The sequence below is a fragment of the Ursus arctos genome, unplaced genomic scaffold, assembly GCF_023065955.2.
Source record: "Ursus arctos isolate Adak ecotype North America unplaced genomic scaffold, UrsArc2.0 scaffold_9, whole genome shotgun sequence".
Taxonomy (NCBI): Eukaryota; Metazoa; Chordata; class Mammalia; order Carnivora; family Ursidae; genus Ursus; species Ursus arctos.
Window position 1 is genome coordinate 53285572 of NW_026623111.1, and position 27677 is coordinate 53313248.

A 27677-nucleotide genomic window follows, 5' to 3' on the forward strand; every position below is an offset into this window, starting at 1 on the left:
TTCTGTTTGTTTCTCCACTTTATTTCCAGTGTCCAGAAAAATACCTGGGGCATAGTTAAAGCTTACTCAAACTTTTTGAATAAAGTCCAGTTACAAAAACTATTTCCACAATGGAAAACTAGTGAAAATAGAAATTATCCTATCATACTAGTGAAGGCAGTTAGTGTAGCCAATCTATTACCTAGATTAAAGATAGTTCAGAAAGACACATTTTTTCAAAAATAAACCATATAATCAAATGTATGTATCACATTAACCTATTAATCAATTAGTAAAGCAAATAGATCCATGATTGGCTTTACTTCCTTGTTGTCAAGAGTATTCTAGAAAACTGGAACTAGTTCACAGTATCCTTAGGTATTCAAGATTAACTACTACTAACCATATTTCTCAGGAACACACAAACAATTTCATACTCCGAAATAATTTATAATACATATTATAATAAACCTATCAAAACTATCTCCAAAATCATTCACTCCCAAGAGGTTTGCAGTTGGCATTAGATCAATCCCCTGCTGGGGCTAGTGAAGAGAGAAGATACATGCTACATGTTTGGGGTGCTATTCCAGCTTCAGATTCACCTGTGAAGGCAAAATACTGTCACCCAAATTATCGTAGCTCTCTCAGTTATGGCTCAGGGTGTCTATTATGTGTCAGAAATCTTTTGCAGAACAAGTAAGGCTCAGGGCACTTGAACCAAGCTTGAGTTTGGGAGCTTGGGTGTGGCATACAACTTGGCACATGCTGATAATATCTGCAGGCAAAAGATCTTGCTGCACATGAAGATATAGATAACTACATCCAAGGCAAAGTTGGAGCTGAGAAACAAATGTTCCAAGGAAGCATTTATCAAAGAGTCCAAATTGATAGGCATATGTGTGGGATGGCACACAGAAGGGATATGGAGTCTGGGAGGCATAGTGGAGATTCAGCCCAGACATTCCCCCTTAGGCACCAGTTTGGGAAATTCCACCAAAAAAATTCACAAAATTAAGTAATTGAAGTTTCTGAATGTGGATGAGACCAGGGCAATAGGCAATTCTCAGAATTTTGGAAAAGGCTGTTGAGATCAGAGGACTCTCCACAGAAAGCAAGTTGCGGTCTCAGTCCAGGCTCTCAGAGCAGAGCTGCAGTTCCCAAGGGAGAGCCTTAGGGAGACCAACGTAGGGAGACCTTTCTCCTGTGGAGACCCAGAAATTAGATACTCAGCAATTAAAAATTTGGATGCTTAGACATTAGGTATAGGAACGACATTTCCAAAATTTGAACTCCATCATCTGGGATATGAGCTGTGTTATCCAAATAGTGGCACTGCAAGAAGACAAGCTATGACTCAGGGAACAACTTGAGGCCCAGAGGACAGCAGTGGAACAGAGCGTCCTGGGTCAAGTCTTCAGCAAAGGGAATTGGGGCAGAGCTAGGAAATGTAGTGTCAGCGTGCAAACAGCACTTCTTGGACCATGTTACTAGGGAGGGGAACTTCATTCTAAGCCATAACACACAAAAGGTTGAGTAGGATAAGTACTTTATCTGTTGTCCATACTAGTCTAGGAAAAGGCAGGAATATGCTACAAAAAAGTAACAACTGGCCCTAAATTTAGGGAGTTTGGAAGCTCAGAGTCAGGAGCAAAACTGAGACCTGACTGATGACATGCACAGAAATCCATTTTAAAAGCACATTTTCTCCTTTATAAATCCATTTGACTGCCCAAGTCAGGTCATAACTACCCCATTTTAACAAATTACAGCTCTGTTCTTCTTCAGATTGGTCTCTCAGGCTCTTTAAATCTCTGTGCGGAACTGAAGCTCGGTTCCAGACATTTCTTTCTTGTAAATGACATCAAATTTCTCGTTTTGGGCCACTGTGAAGTGATTCTTCCAGTCACCTGCTGTCCCTAAAAATAAATAAGAAAACATGTGAAGGAATAATGTATTTCCATCATGGTAATGTATACCAAAACAAAAAGTTCAAAGTTAAAGACTTTCCTTGTATTTGAAATACTTTAAAATGCCATTTCTCCTTTACTGGTCATTCCTGCCATCTAGAAATGTGGTTTAGAGCTAAATAGAACCTGACTTTTTTTTTGAAATATAGTTGATATACAATATTATATTTGTTTCCATTGTACAACATAGTGGTTCCACACTTGTATCCATTAAGAAATGATTGCCATGATAAGTGGAGTTGTCATCTGTTACTACAATATTATTGACCATATTCCTTATGTTGCACTCTGTATCCTCATGACTTATCTATTTTATAACTGGAAGTTTGTTCCTCTTAATTCTCTTCACTTATTTTGCCTATTCCTCCACTCCCCTCCCCTCTGGCAACCATCAGTTTGTTCTTTGTATTTATGAGTCTGTTTCTGGTTTGTTTTGTTTTAGATTCCACATATAAGTGAAATTATATGATATTCGTCTTTCTCTGTCTGAGAGAGTGTGTGTTTCACTTAGCATAATAACCTCCAGGTCCATCCATGTTGTTGCAAGTGGCAAGATTGTGTGTGTGTGTGTGTGTGTGTGTGTGTATGTTTTATGGCAAGTAGTATGCCCGTGTATGTATATACCACATCTTCTCCACCCATTCGTCTATTGATGGTCACTTGGGTTTCTTCCATATTTTGCCTATTGCAAATAATGCTGCAGTGAACGTAGGGTTGCATATATCTTTTTGAATTAATGTTTTCACTTTGTTACCCAGTAGTGGATGACTGGATTATACAGTAGCTCTATTTTTAATTTTTTGAGGAACTTTCATATTGTTCTCCACAGTGACTGCACCGATTTACATCCCATCAACAGTGCGTAAGTGTTTCCTTTTCTCCACATCCTCGCCAACACTTGTGATTTCTTGTCCTATTGATACTAGCCATTCTGATAGCTGTGAAGTGATATCTCATTATGGTTTTTACTGACTTTTAAAGATACATTCTGAGAAGGGTTAATTTTCCTGTCTAAATTTATGGAACATTTAATAGTTTCCTGAAAGAGATTCTTTTAGTGTTTCTGTTTGTCATGGGTCATACGGTTACTACTGAACACTCAATCAATGGTCAGGGCAGATTTTATTTCATGAATTAGTTTGGGAAACTATTACAAACAATTGGTCATCAACACAACCATGAACTAGAAAGTTGATAAGTATCACTTCCTATGAATTTATTAATGAAGATGATATGATACTTGAAGGATACCATTTTCCCTGAGTTCACTAGACTTATACTGTATTTGCATTTTAGATGACAAGAATAGCATTTCAAGTCAAACATATAACATTCCTGAGCCATCTCTACAAAAGCAAAACTTTGGGGAACAAATTTGCATTTAATTTCTTATACTTGGATGTTTATAAATATTTATCTGAAAAATAAATTCTTAATATACTGTAAATGTGCTTGGAGATAAACGTTTGCTTTGTTATTTTATGAAATATTAAATATGTCCTGTTGAATTGCAAGCTACATTAACCCATGATGGATTGATGAAGATTTCAAATCTTTTTAATGAAAAACATCCCCATAAACAATGTTATTTCCCTGGTTATTATACCTTGATCTGTGTTCACCAGATGGCAAGAACTCTTTGAAAAGTGAGAGTAAGGTATATTTGAAATAGTCCATCTGTAAAGATGTCATTAAAAACAAAAAGCACAAATTAAACAATAAAGAGTCATATATAAAGTATTCTAATGATTTTCTATTTTGAGTGTTAATTATATAATATATATAATATATATATAATTATATAATATATAATATATAATATACACAAACACATTTGCTTCACAAGAGTAAAGGGAGCAGAATTTTTTTTTTTTTTTTGATAAAGTAAATGCTGGCCAAAGCCCAGATTTTTCTATTTTGTTGCAATTTGGAACATAAGATAAACACTGGACATCATCTGTCCTCTCCCTACTTTTACTATTGTGTGGTTAAATTATGACATTGATTTAGCCAACATGGCATCCCTCAAGACTGAGCGTACTCAACGCTTTGTTCACACATCACTTTGAACCGTGTTATCATCCATTTACATGCATGCCTCTTGCATTGCATTATGAGCTTCTCAAAGCAAATGCATGTGTCATCCATCCTTGCGTGTTCTAGAGAATGTGTGTTGCATACAGGTGTTCATGAAGAGTGTTTCCTAAACATAAATGAGCGAATAAATGGGTATTCTTTAAATGTTTATTGAATGCATGAATGAATAAATGAGTAGACAAATCTTAAGCTATTTAGATTAAGAAGAATGTGCTACTTTTTAATGTATTATTTACAGTCAGAAAAAAACATTTCAAATGCTTACATGTCATTTACCATAATCCTCCCCCAAAACTTATGCCACAGATCTTATTACTTTCTCCATATTTTCAGTGATGTAACCAGACTTCTGGCAGATTGATTAAATGTATTCAAAAACATAGATTCAGGGACTGGCAAAGCCTGGATAAACCCCGGATCAATCTGATGACAAAGGGTATGTTTTTTTATTACTTCCAGAGGGGATGTAAAGACCATCTCTATTATGAGACTAGCACGCAGTCTTTTCTGCTTGAAGTTGGAGAAACCATAGAACCCAGATACTGAGCTTGTTTTATCTACCTCTATACCCTAATGAAGTATCATGGGGTGGTATCAATTTTCATATGACTGAGAATAAAACCTTCCTGGAAGTTACATTCAGATAATCTGAAAAAATAAGTATTGCCTTGTTTAGTAAAGGAGGGTTTTTTCCCCTGATTTTTTCCATCAGCAAAATGTGCGTATGTGAGCATCAGGCTTTGTTTAGACACCATTTACAATGAAAAATTTACTTTGCCTTCTTATACCAGAGGTTAGTTTTGAGAAGTTAAATTTAATGTTTTTTAAAATAATAATAAAAAAACAATTTGAAAACACCAGGACTATTTGCTATTTTGATAAGTAATGTAGAAAAATGTTTTAGAAAAAAATTTAACCATATAACTTTTTGAAAATCAAAGGTTTTCAGCCATATGTTCATATGTACAGTACATTTCTAGGGTTATGTTTACTTCCAAGCACACCAATTGAAATCCTACCCCTTCATCTCTACTTCAACAAAGAATAGTGAAAATAGAGGGTGACATTATTAGGTGGATAGCTTCTCAAGTTTGTTTAAGTTAATAATTTGTTAAATGTATTATTTTTATCATTGATAAAATATTTTTGACACAAATCATATACAATAAGTCACAATATGCAGGAATTGCTTCAGTGGAATCAATAGCAAATGCCATATTCCTCTATTGTTATCTTTTTATGTTAAATTTAGATTCCATGTTTCCTATAATTCAGACAGTATCTTTAGGGAGCAAAATCTTCCCATAGGGTAAAGAAAAGTCCTTTCTCCTTGTGAACCTTTAACAAAGTGACCACTGTTTTCTAAGTAGTGTGGGGTCTTTAAAGTAGATGGTCCTGTACTGAGTGACATTAGTTTATCACTGAGGAGAAGAGGGAGTCCTATGCCTATTTAGGCAAAGATTTAAGATTTAGGAATAACAGTTTTGGAATGACTCACATTGGGATTGACAAAACTACTCCCAGTTAGTACCGTAGTAAACAGAAGAAGAAATATGCATCAAATACCCAAGATATTCTGGTAATGGGTTTATAATGCATTATTTCCTTTAGTAATTTCTAATCTAGTTCAACAACTTTTGTGGTAGGTATTTTTAGTGTCTTTATATTACAGATGAAGAAATTGGTGCCAAAACTGGCTAAGTAAATTTTAGAGATCATTACTCCTCATTTCAGAGTAATTCATAAGAAAATGAAAAGGGAAAATTAAACTCAGCAAAATATTTACCTTTACGCATAAATGAGGATTTGCTATGATCCATCATTGTACTTGGTAGATGTGTATAATTCACCAGAGGGTTATCCTTCATCATTTCAAATGAGGTGTGATGGATAATCTTATTTAAGACCTCATCATTCAAATTCTTCTCTAGAAATCTAACAATCTTCTTGACTTCCCGCTTTGGATCCTATCAATGGTTAACGAGACATACCCAAGAAAATGGTAAACAAAAACATAATTAATGTAATGTGAAATCTATAATATTTATAATCTGTTTCCTTAAATGTTGGTTCATAATATTCAATTCATATTTTGTTGGGTCATCAATGGTTTTTTTAAGTTAATCATAAAAATGAAAAAACCAATAATTTATGTTTGGCAAAAATAGATGAAATATTTTGTTTATTCTAAATTTCATATTTTTAGTTTCATATCAAAAGTGCAATAAGAACAAAGCTTGGTCTAAATATTAACAATATTTGGAGAAAAAATAACAGCTATTTTAAGCTCAAGTTGTAATCGATTTGAACAGTGAATATTTAGGGATCAAGTATTTATTCTTCTTGCCTTTATTTATTTGTTCTTAATCAAAATTCTTTTCTTGTTTTTAATAACAATATTTAAAAATAAAAATAATAAATTCGTGAATAACTTCAAGTATGTTTGCCTTAGAGTACTTATACCTTAGACCTTGTTTGGACATAAATTATTAAAAATAAACGCAGGGCCACCTGTATGGTACAGTTCGTTGAGCATCCAACTCCAGGTTTCAATTCAGGTCATGACCTCAGGGTCATGAGATTGAGCTCCAAGTCAGGTTCCACACTCAGTGCGGAATCTGCTTGAGCCTCTCTCTCCCTCTTCCCCTGCTCACACTCTTTCTTTCTCTCTTAAATAAATAAATAAATAAATAAATAAATAAAATCTTTAAAACAACTCCAATGAAAGTGCATTAAGTTATTCGTTAACTACAGAGAACAAAATCCAAGAAGTGAATCATTTTCCAGATTCTAATGACATTAACTTAATATCTGCAACTTTTAGGAAGCTAAACTAAACTCTATATGGATACGTAAGGAAATATTTTGAGAAGGTGATATCTAAGTTGAAAAAGATTTGTCAGAATATAGGATCTCATAATGTTTTGAAGGGAGAAATAAAAGCAAAGTGCTTGAAGTTAGGTTTGAGTTGTTCATAGAAATAAGAGAGGCTATAAAATTGGAAAGATAAATTGAGGAGAAAATGAGAAAATCCTTGGATGTCCCGCTGAAGGATTTAGACTTTATCTCTTATGCAGGGAAGCCACAGCATTTAATAATGTGTCATTAACACTGTGTGTGTGTTCATGTATACACATGTGTGTGTTTTGGCAGGGAGTTCCTTACAAGGAAAGTTCTGGCAATATATTATATCTCAGACCTTGAAGAGAGCAGAATGAGATGACTAAATAAGGAACATGAGTGCTTGAAATAAGTAAAAGGTCAGAAATTATGATAATGGAAAAAAGTTCAAAAGAAAAGTTAATAGTGGTAGTAGGAAAACCACAGATGGACAGCCAAATAGAGAACAATTTCTATTAGGGATTCGAAGTGTTTGGAGAACAATCTGGCCACTGTCAAAGTGTCAGTGAGTGTTAGTTTATGGTGCAGTAGAAGTGAAAGCAGAGTGCTGGTACCTACTGAATCTCCTTCTGCTGTATTTCTCTTTCACCTCATTGATTGAGAATATATGCAGACACTCAAACCAGTGTCAATTATTAGAATTCTCTTTGAATTTTATTATTGATATGTAACTATAATTTTGTTCTATTGTTGTTGTTAAACTTCTTAATATAACATCGTCTAAAAATAACTGTATGACAGGAGAAAAAGACCATCTATTAAGTATGATAATGTAGCAGGTTTGAGTGGGATTCAGAAGATCTAGATATGCTTATAAAGCTGATTAGGACAAACTGTAAATCAGTTTGAATGAGTGGATTTGAATAATGCATTTTAGCTGAACAGGAGAGAAATGGTTGACACAAGAGTGTCATGTGGGGGGCAGCATGATGTTGGACTCAGAATGTGGACACCAGGCTGGCCCAGAAAGTGTATTTCCCCATCCTATGGAGAAAAAGGGACTATATTTAGAAGTTAAAATTGCTGTTTTCATAAAGTTATTAAGTGCTGCTCTGGTGTCTGGAAAGTAAGGAAAAAGTACAGAAGGAGAATTTTCTCCTTATGAAGAATTCATGACTTAACTCCGGCTAATCAAATACTCAAGGAATATCACCACTTTTTACAAGTGTTTTCATAAAACCACTTCAGTTTCACAGCTGCATGTTGCCAGCAAATTGAAAATTAATTGCTCAAGCCCTGTATAAATGGGCAATCGTAAAGTTCTGACGGTAGATCTCTATGGGCTGCAAACAAGTGTGATGGAAGGTGGGAGCCTGGGCAGAGCAGAAAAATTCAGAGGACTCTTTTTGTTGAGATGTGAGAATACCTTGGGGGTTTCTTAGAAATATTTGGATCAAGGGAAATTTTACATGGGGCAAGGTTTTTGTTATGCAAAGGAAGACCGATGTCTCTAAGATGTTTGTTATTACTGCTTATTCATATATTTATTCATTCAAGCAATCAATTATTCATACAAGTGATTCTATGAGCCGCTATGTATGTGTAAGGTGCTATATTCTGTACTATGAACATAGTTACAAGAATGATAGATACTGTACCTTCCATCATGAACTGAAAGTCTAAAATGTATCCTCATTTGTAAGTCCAATCTTTTTCAAGTAGAGGAACTTGGTTTCCACATATTTCTCAGGGGTGTGTGTGTGTGTGTGTGTGTGTGTGTGTGTGTGTTTGTATTTGCCTAATTTAAGTAAAATGAATAGACCTGGAATTTTGCAGCAATATTTGAATTGATACTAGTTCATACAGGAGACTTGATGAATGCTTATGAATCCCCAAACTAAGAGGGAGATAGTAAGAGAGTAAAGGAGAGGGATTTGAAAGTTATAATAGGTAGGGCCTGTGAACCAATGGGCTGTTCACAATATAGTGGAACCGTATCCACTATGTGGATGTCAATGAGGACAATGTATTTTCAAATTTTGAAAATTAATGGACATGTATGTAAGTGATGAGTCACTAAATTCTACACCTGAAATGAATATAACACTGCATGTCAACTAACTGGGATTTAAATAAAAATTTTGAGGGAAAAAAAAATGAATGGACAAATAACATCATTAACCAAACACAGAATAAAAGAAGAAAAGGATTACATGTTGGAGAGAGAGAAGCAAGATGAAATTAGTTTTGAAGTGTTAAATTTAAAGGTCATTTTAATAAAAACATGGGTCTGAATTAGGGTAGAAGTTAAAATGGAGTTTTGGGGGATCATTACCACGTAAAGAGCTTTGTCAACGGTAGGCATGGGTACGATCACCAAAGTGTAGCATACAGCTTACAGAGAAAGCTGACTAAGTGACAGATGGAGATCCACAGGAAAGCCAGGAGAGTGTGATAGCCTATTAATGTTGGAAAGAATTTCAACAAGAGAAGGTGTTCACAATAAGTACAATGATTAAAAAGTATAAGAAGATAAAAATACCACGGATTTCACCATTAGAAGTTACTAATGATCTTAGCAAGATTTGGGTAAACAGCATTGAGAAGAGGCAAAATAATCACATCATTTTATTTATTTATTTATTTTTACTCCATAGATGAAGTTGAAAATAGATATTAACCTTTACCCCAGGATGTAATGGAGGAATTATCAGAATGAATTTCTACCATTTTACCTCTTTCATATCTTCATAGTACAAGAAAAGTATTGGGCGTTCTTCCTTTTTCTTCCACCAGCTCTTAACATGATTAAACCAGGAGCCATAAGCCACTAAAACCAGAGAAACAGTCTATTACCGTAAGCATTCATCAAATTAAGGTTTGTTTCTAAACAATAAGTTAAATTGTACAAACATTTTGTGGAATTCAGTAATCAAGGGAACTGGATATATAAGACCAATTAAAAATATATATAATCAGCCACGTATGGATGTACAGATTAAAAAATATAAAGAACAAAGGAAGCTTTTCAAATGAAAATACATTGGCCTCCATGTGGGTTTTATTTAGCCTCACATGGAAGTAAACCATTCTACAAAATACTCATATTAACTATTTATCTAAGTACTATAAATATATGTATACCTGATCAAACTAAGGATTTGGGCAAGTTAAACAATTCCCATTGTAACTGGAACTGAGAATGGATTTCTAGCAACTGGAAAAACATTTGAGAATATTTTCATCAGGCCAATGTTAAATACCAAATTTATATATTGATATCATAGTAAAATATTAGATACAGTTGATCAAATTCTTTTAATGCTATTTAAGTGTACTTTTTACCGGCTTGGAAAAGCAAATGTCTTGATAGGAAAAGTCACACCAGTGATAGTTATCAGTATTATTAAAAAGGAAAAGTACTTATTAATTTCAAGCCCAGGCCTACCTACCATTTCCAGTCATGAATCTCTCCAGATATTCTTCCCAGGGACCAGGCACAGGTTCCAAATTATTCATTAAGTCAAAATGGTAATATGAGACAGCAACATCCTTGGCATTTCGAGCCAGATAAATCATCTGCAGGGAAAAAAAGAAAACCGTATGGATTTGAAATCCATGAAATTAAAAACAGGAAAAATTAGAGAAAATTAATGAAACAAAAAGCTGTCTCTTTTTAAAAAAATGAACAAAATTTTTAAACATCTAGCAAGACTAACAAAAAAGAAGACACAAACAACTAATATCAAGAAAAAAACAGGAGGTATCACAACAAATCTTATAGCCATTAAAATTACAATGAGTGTGAAAAGATGCTCCATATCACATGTCATCAGGGAAGTGGAAATTAAAGCAACAATGAGACGCCACTCTTTACTTATTAGAAAGACTAATATCCAGATAACTGGCACCAAATCCTGGTGAGGATGTTGAGCAACAGGAACTCTCATTCATTGCTGCTGGGATTGCAAAAATGGTACTGCTACTTTGGAAGACACTTTGGCAGTTTCTTACAATGCTAAACATGATTTTACCCACAATCCAGCAATCACACTGCTTGGTATTTATCCAAAGTTGAAAAATAAGGTCCACACAAAAAACTGCAAGTGGAGTATAGAGCAGCTTTATTCCTAATTGCCAAAATGTGGAAGGAAACAAGATGTCCTTTAGGAGGTGCGTGAATAAACTGGGATACACCCAGACAATGGAATGTTATTCAGCACTAAAATGAAATGAGCTATCAAGTCATGAAAAGACATGGAAGAATGCATGTTACTAAGTGAAAGGATGCAATTTGAAAAAGCTACATATTGTATGATTCTAAATATATGACCTTCTGGGAAAGCCAAAGGTCATATAGTTAGACCTTCTAACGTATAGAAGGTCTATGTATTTTTTTATTGCCTCCATGAAAACTATGGAGGCAATAAAAAAGATCAGTGGTTGCCATGCTGGGAGGAGAGGGTGATGAATAGGTGGAGTACAGAAGATTTTTAGGGCAGCAAAATTACACTGTAGGATACTATAATGTATATATATGTCATTATACCTTCGTCCAAATCCATTGAATGTGCAATACCAAGAGGGAACCCTAATGTAAACTATGAATTTTAGGTGATAATGATGTGTCGATGTAGGTTCATCAGTTGTAACAAATGTACCACTCTGGTGGGGGATGTTGATAACAGGTAGCTATGCATTTGTTGGGGCAGGGGATATTTGGGAAATCTCTTTGCCTTCTATTCAATTTTGCTGTGATCTTAAAATTGCTCTAAAAATAAAATTGCTATAAAAAACACAGTCTGTTCAAAGAAAGAATAAGAAGAGAATTATGGGGGTGCCTTGATGGCTCAGGCAGTTAAGTGTCTGCCTTCATCTCAGGTCATGATCCCAGGGTCTTGGGATTGAGCCCCATATCAGGTTCCCTATTCAGCGGGGAGTCTGCTTCTCCCTCTCCCTTTGCCCCTCCCTCCTTGCTCTCTCTCACTCAAATGAAGAAATAAAATCTTTTAAAAAAGAAGAGAATTATGAAACACTTTTCGTTACAAAATTCCACAACTTAGAACTCCTCACACATTCCTCACACATCACAAGCTAGCAAAATAAGTTAAGTTGAAATAGATCATCAGAATAGCCCCACAAATATTGAAGAAATTGAATTTCAAATTTAAAAGTTCCCCAGAAGCAAATATCTAGGCACAATGGTTTCACTGGAGAATTTTACCAAATAATCAAATAAGAACTGACATCCTTACGTTGAGTTTTCAGAGAAGGCCAGAATATCTAGGGATAGCTGGGGAATAGCAGTAGCAATATTGTGCTGAGATGGGGATCCTGTTGTTACATACCTTTGGCAAACTTGATTATGTAGGTTTAGACTGAAATACATATATTTTTAATTGAAACACTCCTTATGGAGCTCAGTTCTCATGGTATCAAACAAAACATTTGAGCAATCACTTACTATGGGCATGACTAAAGGGATAGGGTCACATTAAAAAAAACGACTTGCAGTGTAGACTGTACCTTGCAGTTGTTCTCCCAGAAAGACTTAGGAAGGAGATCAATTGGTAGATGCGTCTTCACAAGCCGCGGTGATGGATTCTTCTCTAATTGTTCTATTCCTGGGGAAATTTTAGTTTGGTATATAGATACATTAGAGGCTACAAAGAGCTTGCATTTCCTGATTTTCTCCGACCTTTTAAAATATTTTTGAGCAGTATACCATGCTGCTAAATTTTGGACCAATCACAGGAATTATCTGGATTCTCGGAGGCAATATTGCATAATGGTTAAGGGCATAGTTAGCCTCCTTGAGCTCAAATCCTAAGTCTGTCACTTACACATTGTGAGACATTTGAAACTATGCTAGTCGCTGTGTTTCACTTTTTCTACCTCCAAAATGAGGGGTAATTATATCAGCTTTAGCAATTTGGAGTTTTATCGTAACTTGCATTATTATAAATAATTATGAAAATAGTTTGTTTCTCAAAGAGGTATGGATAATTACCAATTCTCATACAGCTATTGTTTTGCATCTGCTGTTATGGTATAGACAGTGTTACATCTGTAGAGCATCAGCTGTTGCACCTGCATTTTTTTCATTATTTCCTCTATGTGTCATATGTACATACATGCAAAATGAAAATGTTGTGTAACTTTTAGGTGTTAGCTGAACTCACCAAAGGCATACAACTAATATGTGGAAGAATCTGGCTTCAAATCAAGTCATTGGATAAGAGGTATGTCAACTTCCCTGAGACAAAAAATATCCATTTATTTTGTCTAGTCAGAGCAAAAATGATCCCAGGGGCCTGGATCTCACAAATAAGTGACTTGGCTAGTCTGAAGGCACTTCTGGGATAAAGGCACACTCAGAATTCCTGACACAGACTAGGAAGAGTGGGGCCAACCCTTTAAATTTAACTATTCTTTATATGCACTCAGTGGCCTTTATCATATCGCAGATATATCTTTTAATGATGTCATAGCCTATAGAGTCATCAACACCTAAAATCTCCTTCAGATTTCATATCCAAAAAATCTTAGAGTCTTATGCATTTTTTCCACAATATTACTTATATCCAGTCTAACCCCTAGATTACCTGTTAACCCTACATTATCTTCCCACCTTTTGCATACAAAGGCACACCTGCTCAAAATTGCATCTGACTCACTCATTCAAAACAATCTTATGCATCATTTGTTTACAAAAAGTTATTACATATGCTAAAAAGCCACTCAATCTCTATTAAAACATCCTTTAAAATATTCTATATAATACTTATTTTTGTTTCAGTGTATTTACTTGTTTATTTGTTTGTTGTCAGCTCCATGCTTCTTCCCCATCCCCACTCCCACCCCCAAACACACACACTAGAATGGAGATTCCACAAGCGCCAGGATGTAGCCCATTTTGAATGTTCTATAGAGAATAATGCATAGCACGGAGTTGTATTAGCACATAGTTGTATTAGGAAGAATCTCTTAATTTTAATGTGGATAGGGTTGACTGACTTAGGAAATAAAGATCAAGAATCCTAGTTAAATTTGAATTTCAGATAACAACAGATATCTTTTAGTGTTAGTATCTTCCATGCAATATTTGGGATATACTCATGCTAAACAAAATACCTACTTATCTGAATTTCAAATTTAATTGGGTATCTTGAGTTTTATCTGGAAACATTAACTATACACCTATAAAATTCCACCAGATATTTTATTATGCTACTACTAACCTGGTAACTACAGCCACTTTATCCAGCATTTAGAAATGAGAAATCATCATCTTCCACAACCCACTATTCCTCAATGCCCATGACATGAACTTTTACATTTTTTTTTAAAGATTTTATTTATTTATTCGACAGAGATAGAGACAGCCAGCGAGAGAGGGAACACAAGCAGGGGGAGTGGGAGAGGAAGAAGCAGGCTCATAGTGGAGGAGCCTGATGTGGGGCTCGATCCCATAACGCCAGGATCACGCCCTGAGCCGAAGGCAGACGCTTAACCGTTGTGCCACCCAGGCGCCCCATGAACTTTTACATTTTTTTTAAATGAAGTTTTCCCTTTATCTGTTGCTCTCTTCACTCCTTCAACTTCACTGAAAGATTTCCTAAACTCTAGGTTGTAATTGTTTTGCCATGTGAGGTCTTTAAATGAACCCTTAATTGCACGAATATGATTGTTAGGAATATGTAACGACATTACACACATTCATATTCAGGCTCCAGAGTAAATCTGAGTGACAATTTATCCTCTTTTATCTGCTGAATCTCACTTCCTCACTCTCTGGTGATGTTGCACAGACTCACTTCCCACCTCTAAACCCCCATCTCCCACCAGTCATCCCTGACTCCCTGCCCCGCTTACTTTGATTCTATCACTTTTTCATTTCCTATTTTTTATGGCTCTGGAGTCTTATCTCATTCTTGCACTCACTTTGTTTGCTTGTCCCAGAATAATTATTTTAGTTCCAAGATTCATCATTTGCTCTGACTTCAGGCAACCACACGGAAGGAATGACACCCTCACAGTTGGTTCTTCTCTTCCTATGGAAGTAACTAGCTCTGGAAGGGTAGGGAATTTTGATTTTGCTCTTTAAATTGATATAAACATTCACCACCATATTTCTGTCTTCCTATCCCAGGTTTCCAGTGCATTTGAGGGCCAGGTCTCACTTCTTGAGCCCTTTGCATTTGCCTAGAGGACACTATACCCTCTTAGATCACTGAGTAGTTCTTGAAAGCTACAAGCCCTTCATGATCTGTCCCTGTCTAGTCTCTAGTTGTTTTTTATCTCACTTTTCCCCTTTCATTGTTGTTTTCTTCCAGCTTTGTCCACCCTATGAGATTATAGCTCTCTCCCCCACCTTTTTTTTTGGTTTTGGTTTGGTTTGGTTTGATTTTCTGTTGTGGTTTCCAACCACTTCAGATTTGTCTAGGTTGTATTTTGCTTGGGTCATGGTTATTTTGGATTCTGCTCACTTGCTCACCCTAAGTATGGGCAAAATGACTATTAGGAGAAATTCACAACAAAAGAAAGAACCAGAGATGTTCTCTGCCATATTATTAATCGATATGGATATAAGTAAGATGTCAGAGATGGAATTCAGGATAGCAATTATACAGTTAATAGCTAGGTTTGAAAAAAGCATAAATGACAGTAGAGAATCTCTAAGGGCAGAAATGAGATCTAATCAGGCCAAACTTAAAAATGCTATAACTGAGATGCACTCTAAATTGGATGCTCTAACAGTTAGGGTAAATGAGGCAGAAGAAAGAATAAGTGTTCCAGAGGACAGTCTGATGTAAAAGAAGGAAGTTGAGGAAAAGAAAGAGACAATTCAGAGCTCATGAAGAAAGGCCTCAAGAATTTAATGATGCCCTGAAAAGAAAAAAATATTAGAATTATTTGGGTGCCTGAGGGGGTGAAGAGAGAGAGGGGTCCAGAAGGTATATTTCTGAGAACTTCCCTAATCTGGGGAAGGAAACAAGCATTCATGTCCAAGAGGCAGAGGACCCCTCCCAAAAATCAATAAAAATAAATCAACACCCCATATATAATAATGAAGTTCGCAAATTTTAGAGCAAAAGAAGTTATCCTGAGAGCAGATTGGGAGAGGAGGTGCCCTACATATGGAGGGAGGAACATCTTAGAATTACATCAGACCTATCCGCAGAAACCTAGCAGGACAGAAAGGGCTAGCATGATATATTCAGGATACTAAATGAGAAGAACATGCAGCCAAGAATACTTTATCCAGCAAGGCTGTCATTCAGAATGGAAGGAGAGCTAAAGAGCTTCCTAGACAGAAACTGAACGAATATGTGACCACCAAGCCATCCCTGCAAGAAATATTAAGGGGGATACTGTAAGTGAAGAGAGACCCCAAGACTAACATAGACCAGAAAGAAGCAGAGACAAACTACAAAACAGGGACTTTGCAGGCAATACAATGGACTAAATTCATATCTTTCAATAGTTACTCTGAATGCAAATGGGCTAAATGCTCCAAACAAAAGACACAGGGTATCAGGTTGGATAAAAGAGCAAGATCCATCCACATGCTGTCTACAAGACCTATCCACAGAATTTTAGACCTAAATACACCTCCAGGCTGAAGGGGTGGAGAACCATTTACCACACCAATGTATGTCAAAATGAAGCTAGGGTAGCAATCCTCATATCAGACAAATTAGATTTTAAACCAAAGACTGTAGTAAGAGATGTAGAGGGATACTATATCATTTTTAAAGGGTCTATCCAACATGGAGATCTAACAATTGTAAATATTTATGCCCTCAACATGGGAGCAGCCAATTATATAAGCCAATTAATAACCAAAGTAAATAATACCTATTCTTCTGAAGCTGTTTCAAAAAACAGAAATGGAAGGAAAACTTTCAAACTTGTTCTATGAGGCCAGCATTACCTTGATCCTTAAACCAGACAAAGACCCCACCAAAAAGGATAATTACAGACCAATATCCTTGATGAACACAGATGCCAAAATTCTCACCAAGATACTAGCCAATAGGATCCAATCCAATTAAAAGGATTATTCATCACAACCAAGTGGGATTTATTCCTGGGCTGCAAGGGTGGTTCGACATTCACAAATCAATCAACACGATAGATCACATTAATAAAAGAAACAACAAAAACCATATGATCCTCTCAATCGATGCAGAAAAAGCATTTGACAAAATACAGCATCCTGTCTTGATTAAAACTTTTCAAAGTATAGGGACAAAGGGAACATATCTCAATATCATAAAAGCCATCTATGAAAAGCCCACAGTGAATATCATTCTCAATGGGGAAAAACTGAAAGCTTTTTCCTTAAGGTCAGGAACACGACAGGGATGCCAACTCTCACCACTTTTGTTCAACATAGTACTAGAAGTGCTTGCCTCAGCAGTCAGACAACAAAAAGAAATAAAAGGCATTCAAATTGGCAAAGAAGAAGTCAAATTCTCACTGTTTGTAAATTTCATGATACTTTATGTGGAAAACCCAAAACACTCTACCCCAAATTGCTAGAACTCATACAGGAATTCAGCAACATGGCAGGATACAAAATCAATGCACAGAAATCTGTTGCATTTCTGTACACTAACAATGTGACTGAAGCAAAAAAAAAATAAGGAATCGATCCCATTTATAACTGCATCAAAAACCATAAGATAGGGGCGCCTGGGTGGCACAGCGGTTAAGCGTCTGCCTTCGGCTCAGGGCGTGATCCCGGCGTTCTGGGATCGAGCCCCACATCAGGCTCCTCCGCTATGAGCCTGCTTCTTCCTCTCCCACTCCCCCTGCTTGTGTTCCCTCTCTCGCTGGCTGTCTCTATCTCTGTTGAATAAAGAAATAAAATCTTTAAAAAAAAAAAAAAACCATAAGATACCTAAGAATAAACCTAACAAAGAGGTAAAGGATCTGTACTCTAGAAACTATAGAACACTTATGAAAGGAATTGAGGAAGACACAAAGAGATGGAAAAACATTTCATGCTCATGGATTGGAAGAATAAATATTGTGAAAATGTCTATGCTGCCCAGAACAATCTACATATTCAATGCAATCTCTATCAAAATACCATTGACATTTTTCAGAGCTAAGACAACCCTAAAATTTGTATGGAAACAGAAAAGACCCCGAATAGCCAAAGGAATGTTGAAAAAGAAAACCAAAGCTGGGGGCATCACAATGCATGACTTCAAGCTGTATTTAAAAGCTGTGATCATCAAGACAGCATGGTACTGGCACAAAAACAGACACATAGATCAATGGAACAGAATAGAAAGCTCAGAAATAGACCCTCAACTCTATGGTCCACTAATCTTCAACAAAGCAGGAAAGACTATCCAATGGGAAAAAGACAGTCTCTTCAACAAATGGTGCTGGGAAAATTGGACAGCCACATGCAGAAGAATGTGACTGGAACATTCTCTTATGCCATACACAAAGATAAACTCAAAATGGATGAAAGAAAGACCTAAATGTGAGACAGGAATCCATCAAAATCCTAGAGGAGACACAGGCAGCAACTCTGTGGCCTCGGCTGCCCCAACTTCTTGCTAGACACATCTCCAGAGGCGAGCAAAACAAAGGCAAAAATGAACTATTGGGACTTCATCAAGATAAAACATTTCTGCATGGCAAAGGAAACAGTCAACAAAACTAAAAGGCAACCTATGGAATGGGAGAAGATATTTACAAATGACATAACAGATAAAGGTCTGGTATCCAAGATCTAAAAGAACTTCTCAAACTCAACACCCAAAAAACAAATAATCCAGTCAAGAAATGGGCAGAAGACATGAACAGATACTTCTCCAAGGACGAATTCAAATGGCCAACAGGCACTAGAAAAAATTCTCCACATCACTGGTCATCAGGGAAATACAAATCTAAACCTCAATGAGATAACACCTTACACCAGTTAGAATGACTAAAATTAACAAGGCATGGAACAACAAATGTTGTCAAGGATGTGGAGAAAGGGGAACCTTCTTACACTGTTGGTGGGAATGCAAGCTGGTACTGCCACTCTGGAAAACAGTATGGACTTTCCTCAAGAAGTTAAAAATAGAGCTACCCTACAACCCAGCAATTGCACTACTTGGCATTTACCCCCAAAGATACAGTTGTAGTGAAAAAAAGGGGCACCTGCACCCCAATATTCATAGCAGCCATGTCCACAATAGCCAAACTGTGGAAGGAGCTGAGATGTCCTTCAACAGATGAATGGATAAAGAAGATGTGGTTCATATATACAATGGAATATTACTCAGTCATCAGAGAGGATGAATACTTATCATTTACATCTACATGGATGGAACTGGAGGATATTATGCTGAATGAAATAAGTCAATCAGAGAAAGACAATTATCATATGGTTTCACTCATATGTGGAATATAAGAAATAGCACAGAGGATGATAGGGGAAGGGAGGGAAAACTGAATGGGAAGAAATCAGAGAGGGAGACAAACTGTGAGAGACTCTTAACTTGGGGAAACAAACTGAGGGTTGCTGGAGTGTAGGTGGGTGTGGGGATGGGGTAACTGGATGATGGGCATTAAGAAAGGCACGTAATGTGATGAGCAATGGGTGTTATAAGAAACTAATGAATCATTGAACACTAATCGAGAACTAATGATGTACTATATGTTGGCTAACTGAATTTAAATTAAAAAGAAAATCTGGTTTTGAATTTTAAAAATTATAATTAAAAAAAATAATATTATAAAATTATAATTCTTAAGTAGTTTAAACTTACCTGAAGTTCTTAGTCCAGGGACTGCCATTTCCAACATTGGAACTTTAACTGTTATAAAATCCCGCTTACATTTTTCAACATCTCCATTATTTAGAACCATGTCCACAATTTCACTAACCCAAGTGGTTCCTATGGTGAAAGACAACATTTTTTTGTAACCATCCCTTGAATCTGGGAGGAAAAGTCCCTACACGTAGTCTGCCATCTTAATACATTCTATTAGAAACTTAATTCTGCAATTTTCCTTTCTGTGCCCCAAATGCTCATTTTAAATATACTCAAAAGTACATGGCTAAACTGACTGAGAGTAATATTAGTTTTATTTAGGATAATAATGATTTTATAGAGAGAAGTTGATTATGAGGAAACAAAGACTGAAGCCAGATCTGCATCTGTCAGTCCACAAAACTCACCTGATTTGGGGTAAGTGGCTATCACAATGTCATCTGGTCTGCTGTGGAACTGTTCAATCCTTTCCCAGTTGTTTGTAAAAGCGTAGGTCATGGGATAGCCATGAATCAACTTCAGGTTTTTTCTCAGGAAATCTTTTGGGGAAATCATTTTTGTACCAGGTTGTACAAATACTTAATAGAATGTTTTCTGACAGTCCAATCATGGGAAAATAAAGAAGATCAAAATCAGAAGCTGAATAACTAATACTATTCTTAAGACACTGTTACCTGATACAAAGTGAAATTGGCCTTGAACACTCAGCATGCGGAGATCTAAATACAAAGGGCATTTTTGTGGGTATAAAGTTGATTGCAAGAGCAGCAGCTGGCTCAGTGACAAGCAGTACAAAGGTCTTTACTGGAAGCTTTGTACAGAAATGAAACTGCACATCTTAGAATTGAAAATCAGATTTTACAGAAATATGCTAAGAATTATCTGGATTTAAGGCAAAATAAAACTACCAGCCATCAGTACACTTCGGTTGTACCTCATTTTTCCTTTTAGGAAATCCATTGCCTTTCTTACCTTTGTTCTTGTGTACGTAACACACATGTTTTCTCTGTCCACTTCCAAGATTTTCTTCTTTTTTTTTTTTTTTTAAAGATTTTATTTATTTATTTAACACAGATAGAGACAGCCAGCGAGAGAGTGAACACAAGCAGGGGGAGTGGAAGAGGAAGAAGCAGGCTCATAGCGGAGGAGCCTGATGTGGGGCTCGATCCCATCATCGCCGGGATCACGCCCTGAGCCGAAGGCAGACGCTTAACCGCTGTGCCACCCAGGCGCCCCTCTAAGATTTCCTTCTTAAATTATTTTTATTTGAATGTAGTTGACACACAATGTTACATTATTTCAGGTGTACAACATAGTGATTCAACTTCCCTATACTTAGTTATGCTCCCCACAGGAGTAGCTACCATCTGTCACTGTCCAACGTTATTATAATATCACTGACTATATTCCCTATGCTGGGCCTTATATTCCTGTGACTAAGAATTTTTTTCTATATCACTGATTTTGAGCAATACAATAATGATCTGCCTTGGTGTGGTCATTTGTACAAGTTTGCGTGTGTGCGTGTGTGTGCGTGTGTGTGTGCTTCAGGTTTATTGAGCTTCTTGGAATTGTGGGTTTTACAGTCATTTCTTCAAATAATTTTTCTGTCTCTCTTTCCTTCTGGACCCTAAGCCACCCGTGGTTAGCTCACTGACACTCTATTCGTTTTTTAAAATCTTTTTCTCTCTTTGTGTTTCATTCTGAATAACACCTATTGCTATGCTTTCATGTTCACTCACCTTTTCTTCTGAAATGTGTAATCTGATGTACCTCAGACATAGTTTCCCCCTCTAGACTGTCATTTTGGACATGATTATATTTTTATTGTCTCAACTTTTCATGCATATTGAGTACAGTTATAATGACTGTTTTAAAGCCTTTATTTGCTAATTCTAACATCATGTTAGTTCTAGGTTGCTTTCAACCGAGTAATTTTTTTTATTATGATTTCTTTTTTCTGCCTCTTTGCATGCCTGATATTTTTTATTGGATGCCTGCTATTGTCTCCATGAAGCATGGCCTGGGAATTCCTTCAAGGCAGTCATCTGGGGAAATTACACAGTTCAATTTTGTTTGTTTGTTTCCTATCCACTATCTTTCATTTGGTTGCTTCATGCAAAAGGGTCACTCTAGTTCCTGTTACTCCATCTTGCTCAGAAACTACGATGGTTAATTTTAGGGATCAACTTGACTGCACCAGGAGATGCCAAGATATTTGCTTAAATATTATTCTGAGTATTTCTGTGAGGGTGTTTTTGGATGACATTAATATTTAAATTGCTATATCGAATAAAGCAGATTGCCCTTCATAAAGTTGAAAGCCTGAATAGGACAAAAGGGCTGACTCTCCCCCAAATAAGAGAGAATGCTTCTTGCCTGAAAATCTATGAATTGTGACATCAGCCTTTTTCCTGTCTTCTTCAAAGTGGAACTAAAACCTTGACTTTTCCTGAGTCTTGTACCTGTCAGCTTTCAAACTAAAACACCATCGGCCCTCCTGGTTCTTAGGCCTTCAGTCTCAGACTGGACCTAAATCATCAGCTGTGCTGGATCTCCAACAAGACAGCTTATCCTGTTGGATCTCCAACTTGCCTGCCTATAAAACCACATAAACCAATTAGGTATAATAAATCTCTTTATATATATATCCATATATACATGTGTGTGTGTATATATGTATATGTGTGTGTGTATGTATGTACATGTATATATATACATGTGTGTGTATATATGTATATGTGTGTGTATGTACATGTATATATGTGTGTGTGTGTATATATATCCACACACATATAATGTGCATTTGTATATATGATAATATATATTATATAATGTACATATGTATATATAATAAAAATTGCAAACTCTTTAGTAACTATTCTAATCATAATCATACTAATAATATTAACTCTGACTTAGAATCTCATTGCTCTGCTAAGTCTTCCAAAATTTTTGAGTCCTGGGAGGAAACTATATTATTATTCTCTATTCTCTAGAGAAACAGACCAATATTACATATTATTTGAGAGAGAGAGAGAGGGAGAGAGAGAAAATTTATTATAAAGAATTGGCTCACGCAATTATGAAGGCTGAAAAGTCCGCAGATCTGTAGATGGCAAACTGGAAACCCAGGATTGCTAACGGTTTAGTTCTAATCTGAAAGCCAGCAAGTTTGATACCCAAGAACAACCAGCGTTTCAGTTTGAGTGTGAAGGCAGGAAAAAAGGGATGTCTCAGCTGAAAGACAGTCAGGCAGGATGAATTCTCCCCCATTCCCAGGAAGGTCAGCCTTTTTGTTCTATTTAGGCTTTCAACTGGTTGGATAAGGCCCATTCACATTAGAAAGGGCAATCTGCTTTGTTCAGTCTACCAATTTAAATGTTAATCTCATCCAGAAATACCCTCAAAGACGTAGAATAAGGTTTGACCAAATATCTGAGTTCCCTGTGGCCCAATAAGGTTGACACATAAAATCAACCATCACTGAGGGCGACTCATTGTTTATTTTTTCCACTTCATCTCCACTGAACTTTGTAAGTGAAACTCTAACTTTGCTTTACTACAGTTTCTCATTTTACAACCCTCCCCACACACAGACAGAATGTAAACATCCTTAAAAATAGAAGGAAATGTAAAATATAGAGGTTATAGGATCCTTCATAATCTATTGTTCCATTTATTTCTAGGATTCTGTCAATCAACAATAATACATAATATATACTACATATGAATAGAGTTTAATAACAATCTGAATTATATAATATCTTAGATGAACTCTTATTGCTGCTAGTAAAATAACTATAACTGGACTTCAAAGATTGCCAACCAGAGGTTTTATCACATAAATACTTTGTAAGTAATTTGGTGATTCCAAAATTCCTTGAAGGTACTTTAAACAGTGACTGTGCTTATTAAGCTTTCAATATTTACTTGTATAACGCGAGCGACAAAGTCACTAATTTAAAAGCTAGCTGCTGCTCAAACTGTTATCCCTAAAATTAGTTTGTATAGAGAGAGGTATGTTTTTGATTAGGAAAATTCTGTTGATACAACTACCTGGTGTTTTAGAGGTAGTTCTTCCACACACCCCCTAAAAAACAGTCTAGAAGAAAGAAATCTGCACATAGATTTCTTCATTTTACATTGTAAGACATGCATTGTATATCATAATTTTATATCTTGTAATTAATAGGTATGCACACAAAAATGTGTGTCTTTTTGTTTCCCCAGTAAAAGTTGTTATTAAATTATGGGTTTGTTCTTAAACATATGGCATCTTATGCTAGAAAAACAGTAAAAATAGTTAGAATTTTGCATCTTGGGGCGCCTGGGTGGCACAGCGGTTAAGCGTCTGCCTTCGGCTCAGGGCGTGATCCCGGAGTTATGGGATCGAGCCCCACATCAGGCTCCTCTGCTGGGAGCCTGCTTCTTCCTCTCCCACTCCCCCTGCTTGTGTTCCCCCTCTCGCTGGCTGTCTCTATCTCTGTCGAATAAATAAATAAAATCTTAAAAAAAAAAGAATTTTGCATCTTTATTATTCCTCATAAAGTAAAGGATCTGGGTCCTTCAGAGGCCTGAAGAATATATTGATGGAAAAGCAGAGGCTCAGCATAGGTAGACACACATAAATTTAATGCAGACAAGATTCTGAGGTGAGATGCTGATGAAAACTGAGTGGCCAGGGCATTTTAGGAAAATTATATTAAATATTCCATATCGAATTGTTGCCTTCTGTATGCTTCTTAATTATCTTCTATTTTGTGGTAAATGGTTGCCTTAGCAGTCCCTGTTAGTACAGGGGCAGAGTTAGCAGAAGAAATTCTCCAGCATGAGTTACTGTGGAATATGTCAGCAGCCTTAGAAGGGAACAAATAATGTGGTTGGTCAGGAACTCAGAAGAAGCAGGAAGTGGAAAGAACTGAAATTGAGTCTGTAAGCTCTGTACTTTGAATGAAATAGATGTTGAATGAACTGAATGAGTGAATGATTGAAACTGCATGTCCCACTTGGAATCTTATAAGATCTTGGGGACAGTGTTACTGGAGATAGATCTATCTCCAAACTGGGAAGTAACACTATATAAATAAATATATATATATATGAATGAGTGACAGCAGAAGTCAACATGGTAAATTTGGATATTACATCTGAGTTACATACAATAAATGAAACAATTTTCCTTGAAACATTTTGTTCTACAAATTTCTTAACTAATTGTTTCTTCCCAGATTATATAAAGGTAAATATTGATCCCAAATATTTGAATGCTTTTGTATGCTGAATTAATTGAGGAAAAGAAGTGAGGCTCTCTTTTTCTTCTCCGGCTCCAGAATATAAAATTTGGTAGTGGTATAATTGCACTAACATACAGATTATTAGGGGAAAGCAAATAAATATTGAGGACACAGTTCCTATTTTTTATACTATCTGCTACAAATCATGTGGGCAAATTTGTTCCCCATTTAGTGGGTGGTTAACATTATTTTATACATTTATAACATCATTCCTGGGTCCATTCATGTCTTCACTCATCCTTCTTTATTTCCTTATTAATTTTGATTTATTTATACTATTTTATATTTATGTAATCAATTCACAATTGCTATTCAAATACAGTTCAGGTACAAGCAACATGTACTATTGGCATTACCTGACAGCTTGTTAGAAGTGCAACATCTCAGGCCCCAATCCGAATCAGAATTTATATTTTCACAAAGTCCCCAAGTAATTGGCATGCTCAAGAAAAGCGGGAAACATGACTCTAAACCACTTTTCATCTACTCTCTAACAATATACGGTGTACATAAATGATTTGCCAAAATGAATTAACGTCTTCTAGAAAATAAATTGTATTGACTGTGCTACCCACCCTGATGATAAGTCTTACTTTCATTTTGTGCATGAGATTAAGGAACAAGTTCAGAGAGTCTGCTCCGAGACATATGACAAGTGAATGGCAACCAGAAATAGACGAGTTTCCCCAGCTCTGAGCACTTGGTCATACCGCAAATCTACCGTGGGCGGGCCTGCACCAGAGTCAAGTGTCTGTGATTTCTCTCATCCAAATCCGTGTGCTCACAATTTCTAAGGAAATCTTACTTTGACAAAGCAAACTTCCTCTGACAAAAACCTCAAGCTTTTCATGTCACAAAAATGTTGTCAGAGAAGCATAGATATGAGTAACAAGATGAAAATAAGGCGGCTGGTTCTGAACACATCCTAGTCACATCTGGGAAGTGGGTGTAACCGATTTAGGAATCTAGGAGTAGTAGTCCTGAACTGCACTTCTCCTTGCGACCCAGGGATGATGATGAGTTCAGAATTACGTGGGGACACGGATGCAGGCGGGTAAGGCTGGAAGACAGAGCATAACTAATGTCACTGAGCCAGATAGTTTATGAGTGATATTTAAAATTATAAAAATTAGTTTATAAAAATCTTTTAAATATTACCAAAAACGGGCAATTTTATGTGGTTATATATGATAGTCTACATGACACTGCGGGTCTTCCTAGTTGAGTGATAGGCTGGAAATTACAATGTCTAGAAGCAGCTTCTAAAAAGATCGATGGTAAAAAAGAGAAAAATGAAAAACAACACCCCTCTTAGGAGAAACTAACCGAGATATCTGACGTTAAAACCGAATGGTTCTTTTAATGAGAAAAGAATATTTTTTCCTTTGTTTCACCTTAATAAAGTCCAATTTTATTCCCTTATGAGGCTTACAGTTTCATAAAAAGACCCCCCAATCCTGGCGTGCTTCAGAAAAGTCCAGTTGAACCTAGAAAAATAAAAGTGATCGCGGAAAGCCTGATAGATTGTGCGCAGCATAAACAATACCGAGTTTCCGGTGGGAAAATAGGAATTCAGCAAAAGCGCTTGAATTGCAAGCATGTGTTCAAAACGGAAATCACTCGAGACACGCAAATGTTCTGCAGATGTCAGACAAAAACTTTAAGAAAAGAGATTTTAAAAAGCAAATTTTACCTCACACTTTAATCTCCTTTTTCAGTTTTCATTCTCAGCCAGCGACGCTGGTGCTGACAAGAACCCTGGGAGCCGGTGGTAGTCCCAGGAAGGCAGGGCCCGGCGAGACTGGGGAGGCTTGCTTCCGTCTCCAGGAGAAAAGTAAGTTCAGGATTTGATGTGAACGTAGTAGTCAGTGTCTTTACAGGTAGTTAAGGTAGAACTATATACACGTACACACACAGAGGCAGGCGCTGCTGTTTCAACAGCTGGCGGAGCCAGGAAGCGCTGAGAAGGAAATGGATCAGGGTGGTGGCCAGAAGCGAGCGCAGTCAGAGTGCCTGGATTTGAAGGTTTGCACAGGGTTTCAAAGGGTCTGCGAGAAATGCACAGGGGAAGAATCTGAAGCATCCATGTATGGAAACCTGTTGCTTCTCTGCAGTTTATAAGAATGTCTTCTAATAATTTTGATCGTGATGAGAAGTCATTGTGTGCGTGAGTGTGTTTGTGCTCATCTGGAAGAAACCTAAGTTTCCAATGTCGTGGAAAGGGCAAATATATACAATTACTAAAGATAATACTAAACGATTTCAGCAAGAAGAAGCAGGGTAGAACTGATAGTTTCTGACACTCTAATCATCTCTACAAACTCTCCGGTTTTGGGGTTTTTTTTTTTTTTTTTGTATGCTGAGTCACATATACACAAAGAAGGATTAAACAAGAAGCTTGTATGTAGAGGGGAAGAAACTTTGCCCCAGAAATATGATCCTGTTCTCTACCCCTGTTATCTCAGCCACCCTGTGAGATTCTCTTATGGTCTAGTTGCTGTAATCAACCCTTTAGGTAAGGGCCCTTAACAAGACAGATACAGCTGTAACCGCCAAGCCCTTGCCATGGAGATTATACCTATGCAGAGCTGGGAAATACAAAAAAGCCCAGAAGGAAACTAGCACGCTCTTTAAGACCCTCCATTTTACTTACAGATCTTTAAGGACATTTTAAAAATGTGTTTGTGTCTTTAAAACATGTC

At 36.5% G+C, this 27677-nt stretch overlaps 1 protein-coding gene and 1 long non-coding RNA gene across 4 annotated transcripts in view; one reads left to right on the plus strand and one right to left on the minus strand.

The window, feature by feature from the left end:
- Positions 1-27170, minus strand: SULT1B1 (sulfotransferase family 1B member 1). 2 transcript variants are annotated; one of them, XM_026509009.4, is made up of 8 exons: positions 26669-27170; positions 20086-20272; positions 19673-19801; positions 12414-12511; positions 10340-10466; positions 9623-9717; positions 5833-6013; positions 1-1898 (listed from the first exon to the last, which is right to left on the minus strand). In XM_026509009.4, exons 2-8 carry the CDS (start codon positions 20231-20233, stop codon positions 1786-1788), a joined length of 891 nt encoding a protein of 296 aa, XP_026364794.2. In that variant the 5' UTR covers positions 20234-20272; positions 26669-27170; the 3' UTR covers positions 1-1785. The 2 variants fall into 2 exon arrangements, with proteins under 2 accessions (XP_026364794.2, XP_026364793.2); XM_026509008.4 differs by lacking the exon at positions 26669-27170 and having other exon boundaries at positions 20086-23803.
- Positions 25910-27677, plus strand: part of LOC113262556 (uncharacterized) — a 79400-nt gene continuing 77632 nt past the window's right edge. For both annotated transcript variants that reach the window (XR_003318843.4, XR_007187776.2), the window contains exons 1-2: positions 25910-26029; positions 26694-26809. This is a non-coding gene — a long non-coding RNA (uncharacterized LOC113262556). The remainder of the gene's footprint in view (positions 26030-26693; positions 26810-27677) is intronic.

Coding starts and splice junctions, on each gene's coding strand:
- SULT1B1 (XM_026509009.4), bottom strand. CDS start 20,233: ATGATTTCCCCAAAAGATTTCCTGAGAAAAAACCTGAAGTTGATTCAT. Junction 19,802..20,085: donor AGCCACTTACCCCAAATCAG/GTGAGTTTTGTG, acceptor CTTTCACCATAG/GAACCACTTGGGTTAGTGAA. Junction 12,512..19,672: donor CCCTGGACTAAGAACTTCAG/GTAAGTTTAAAC, acceptor AAATTTCCCCAG/GAATAGAACAATTAGAGAAG.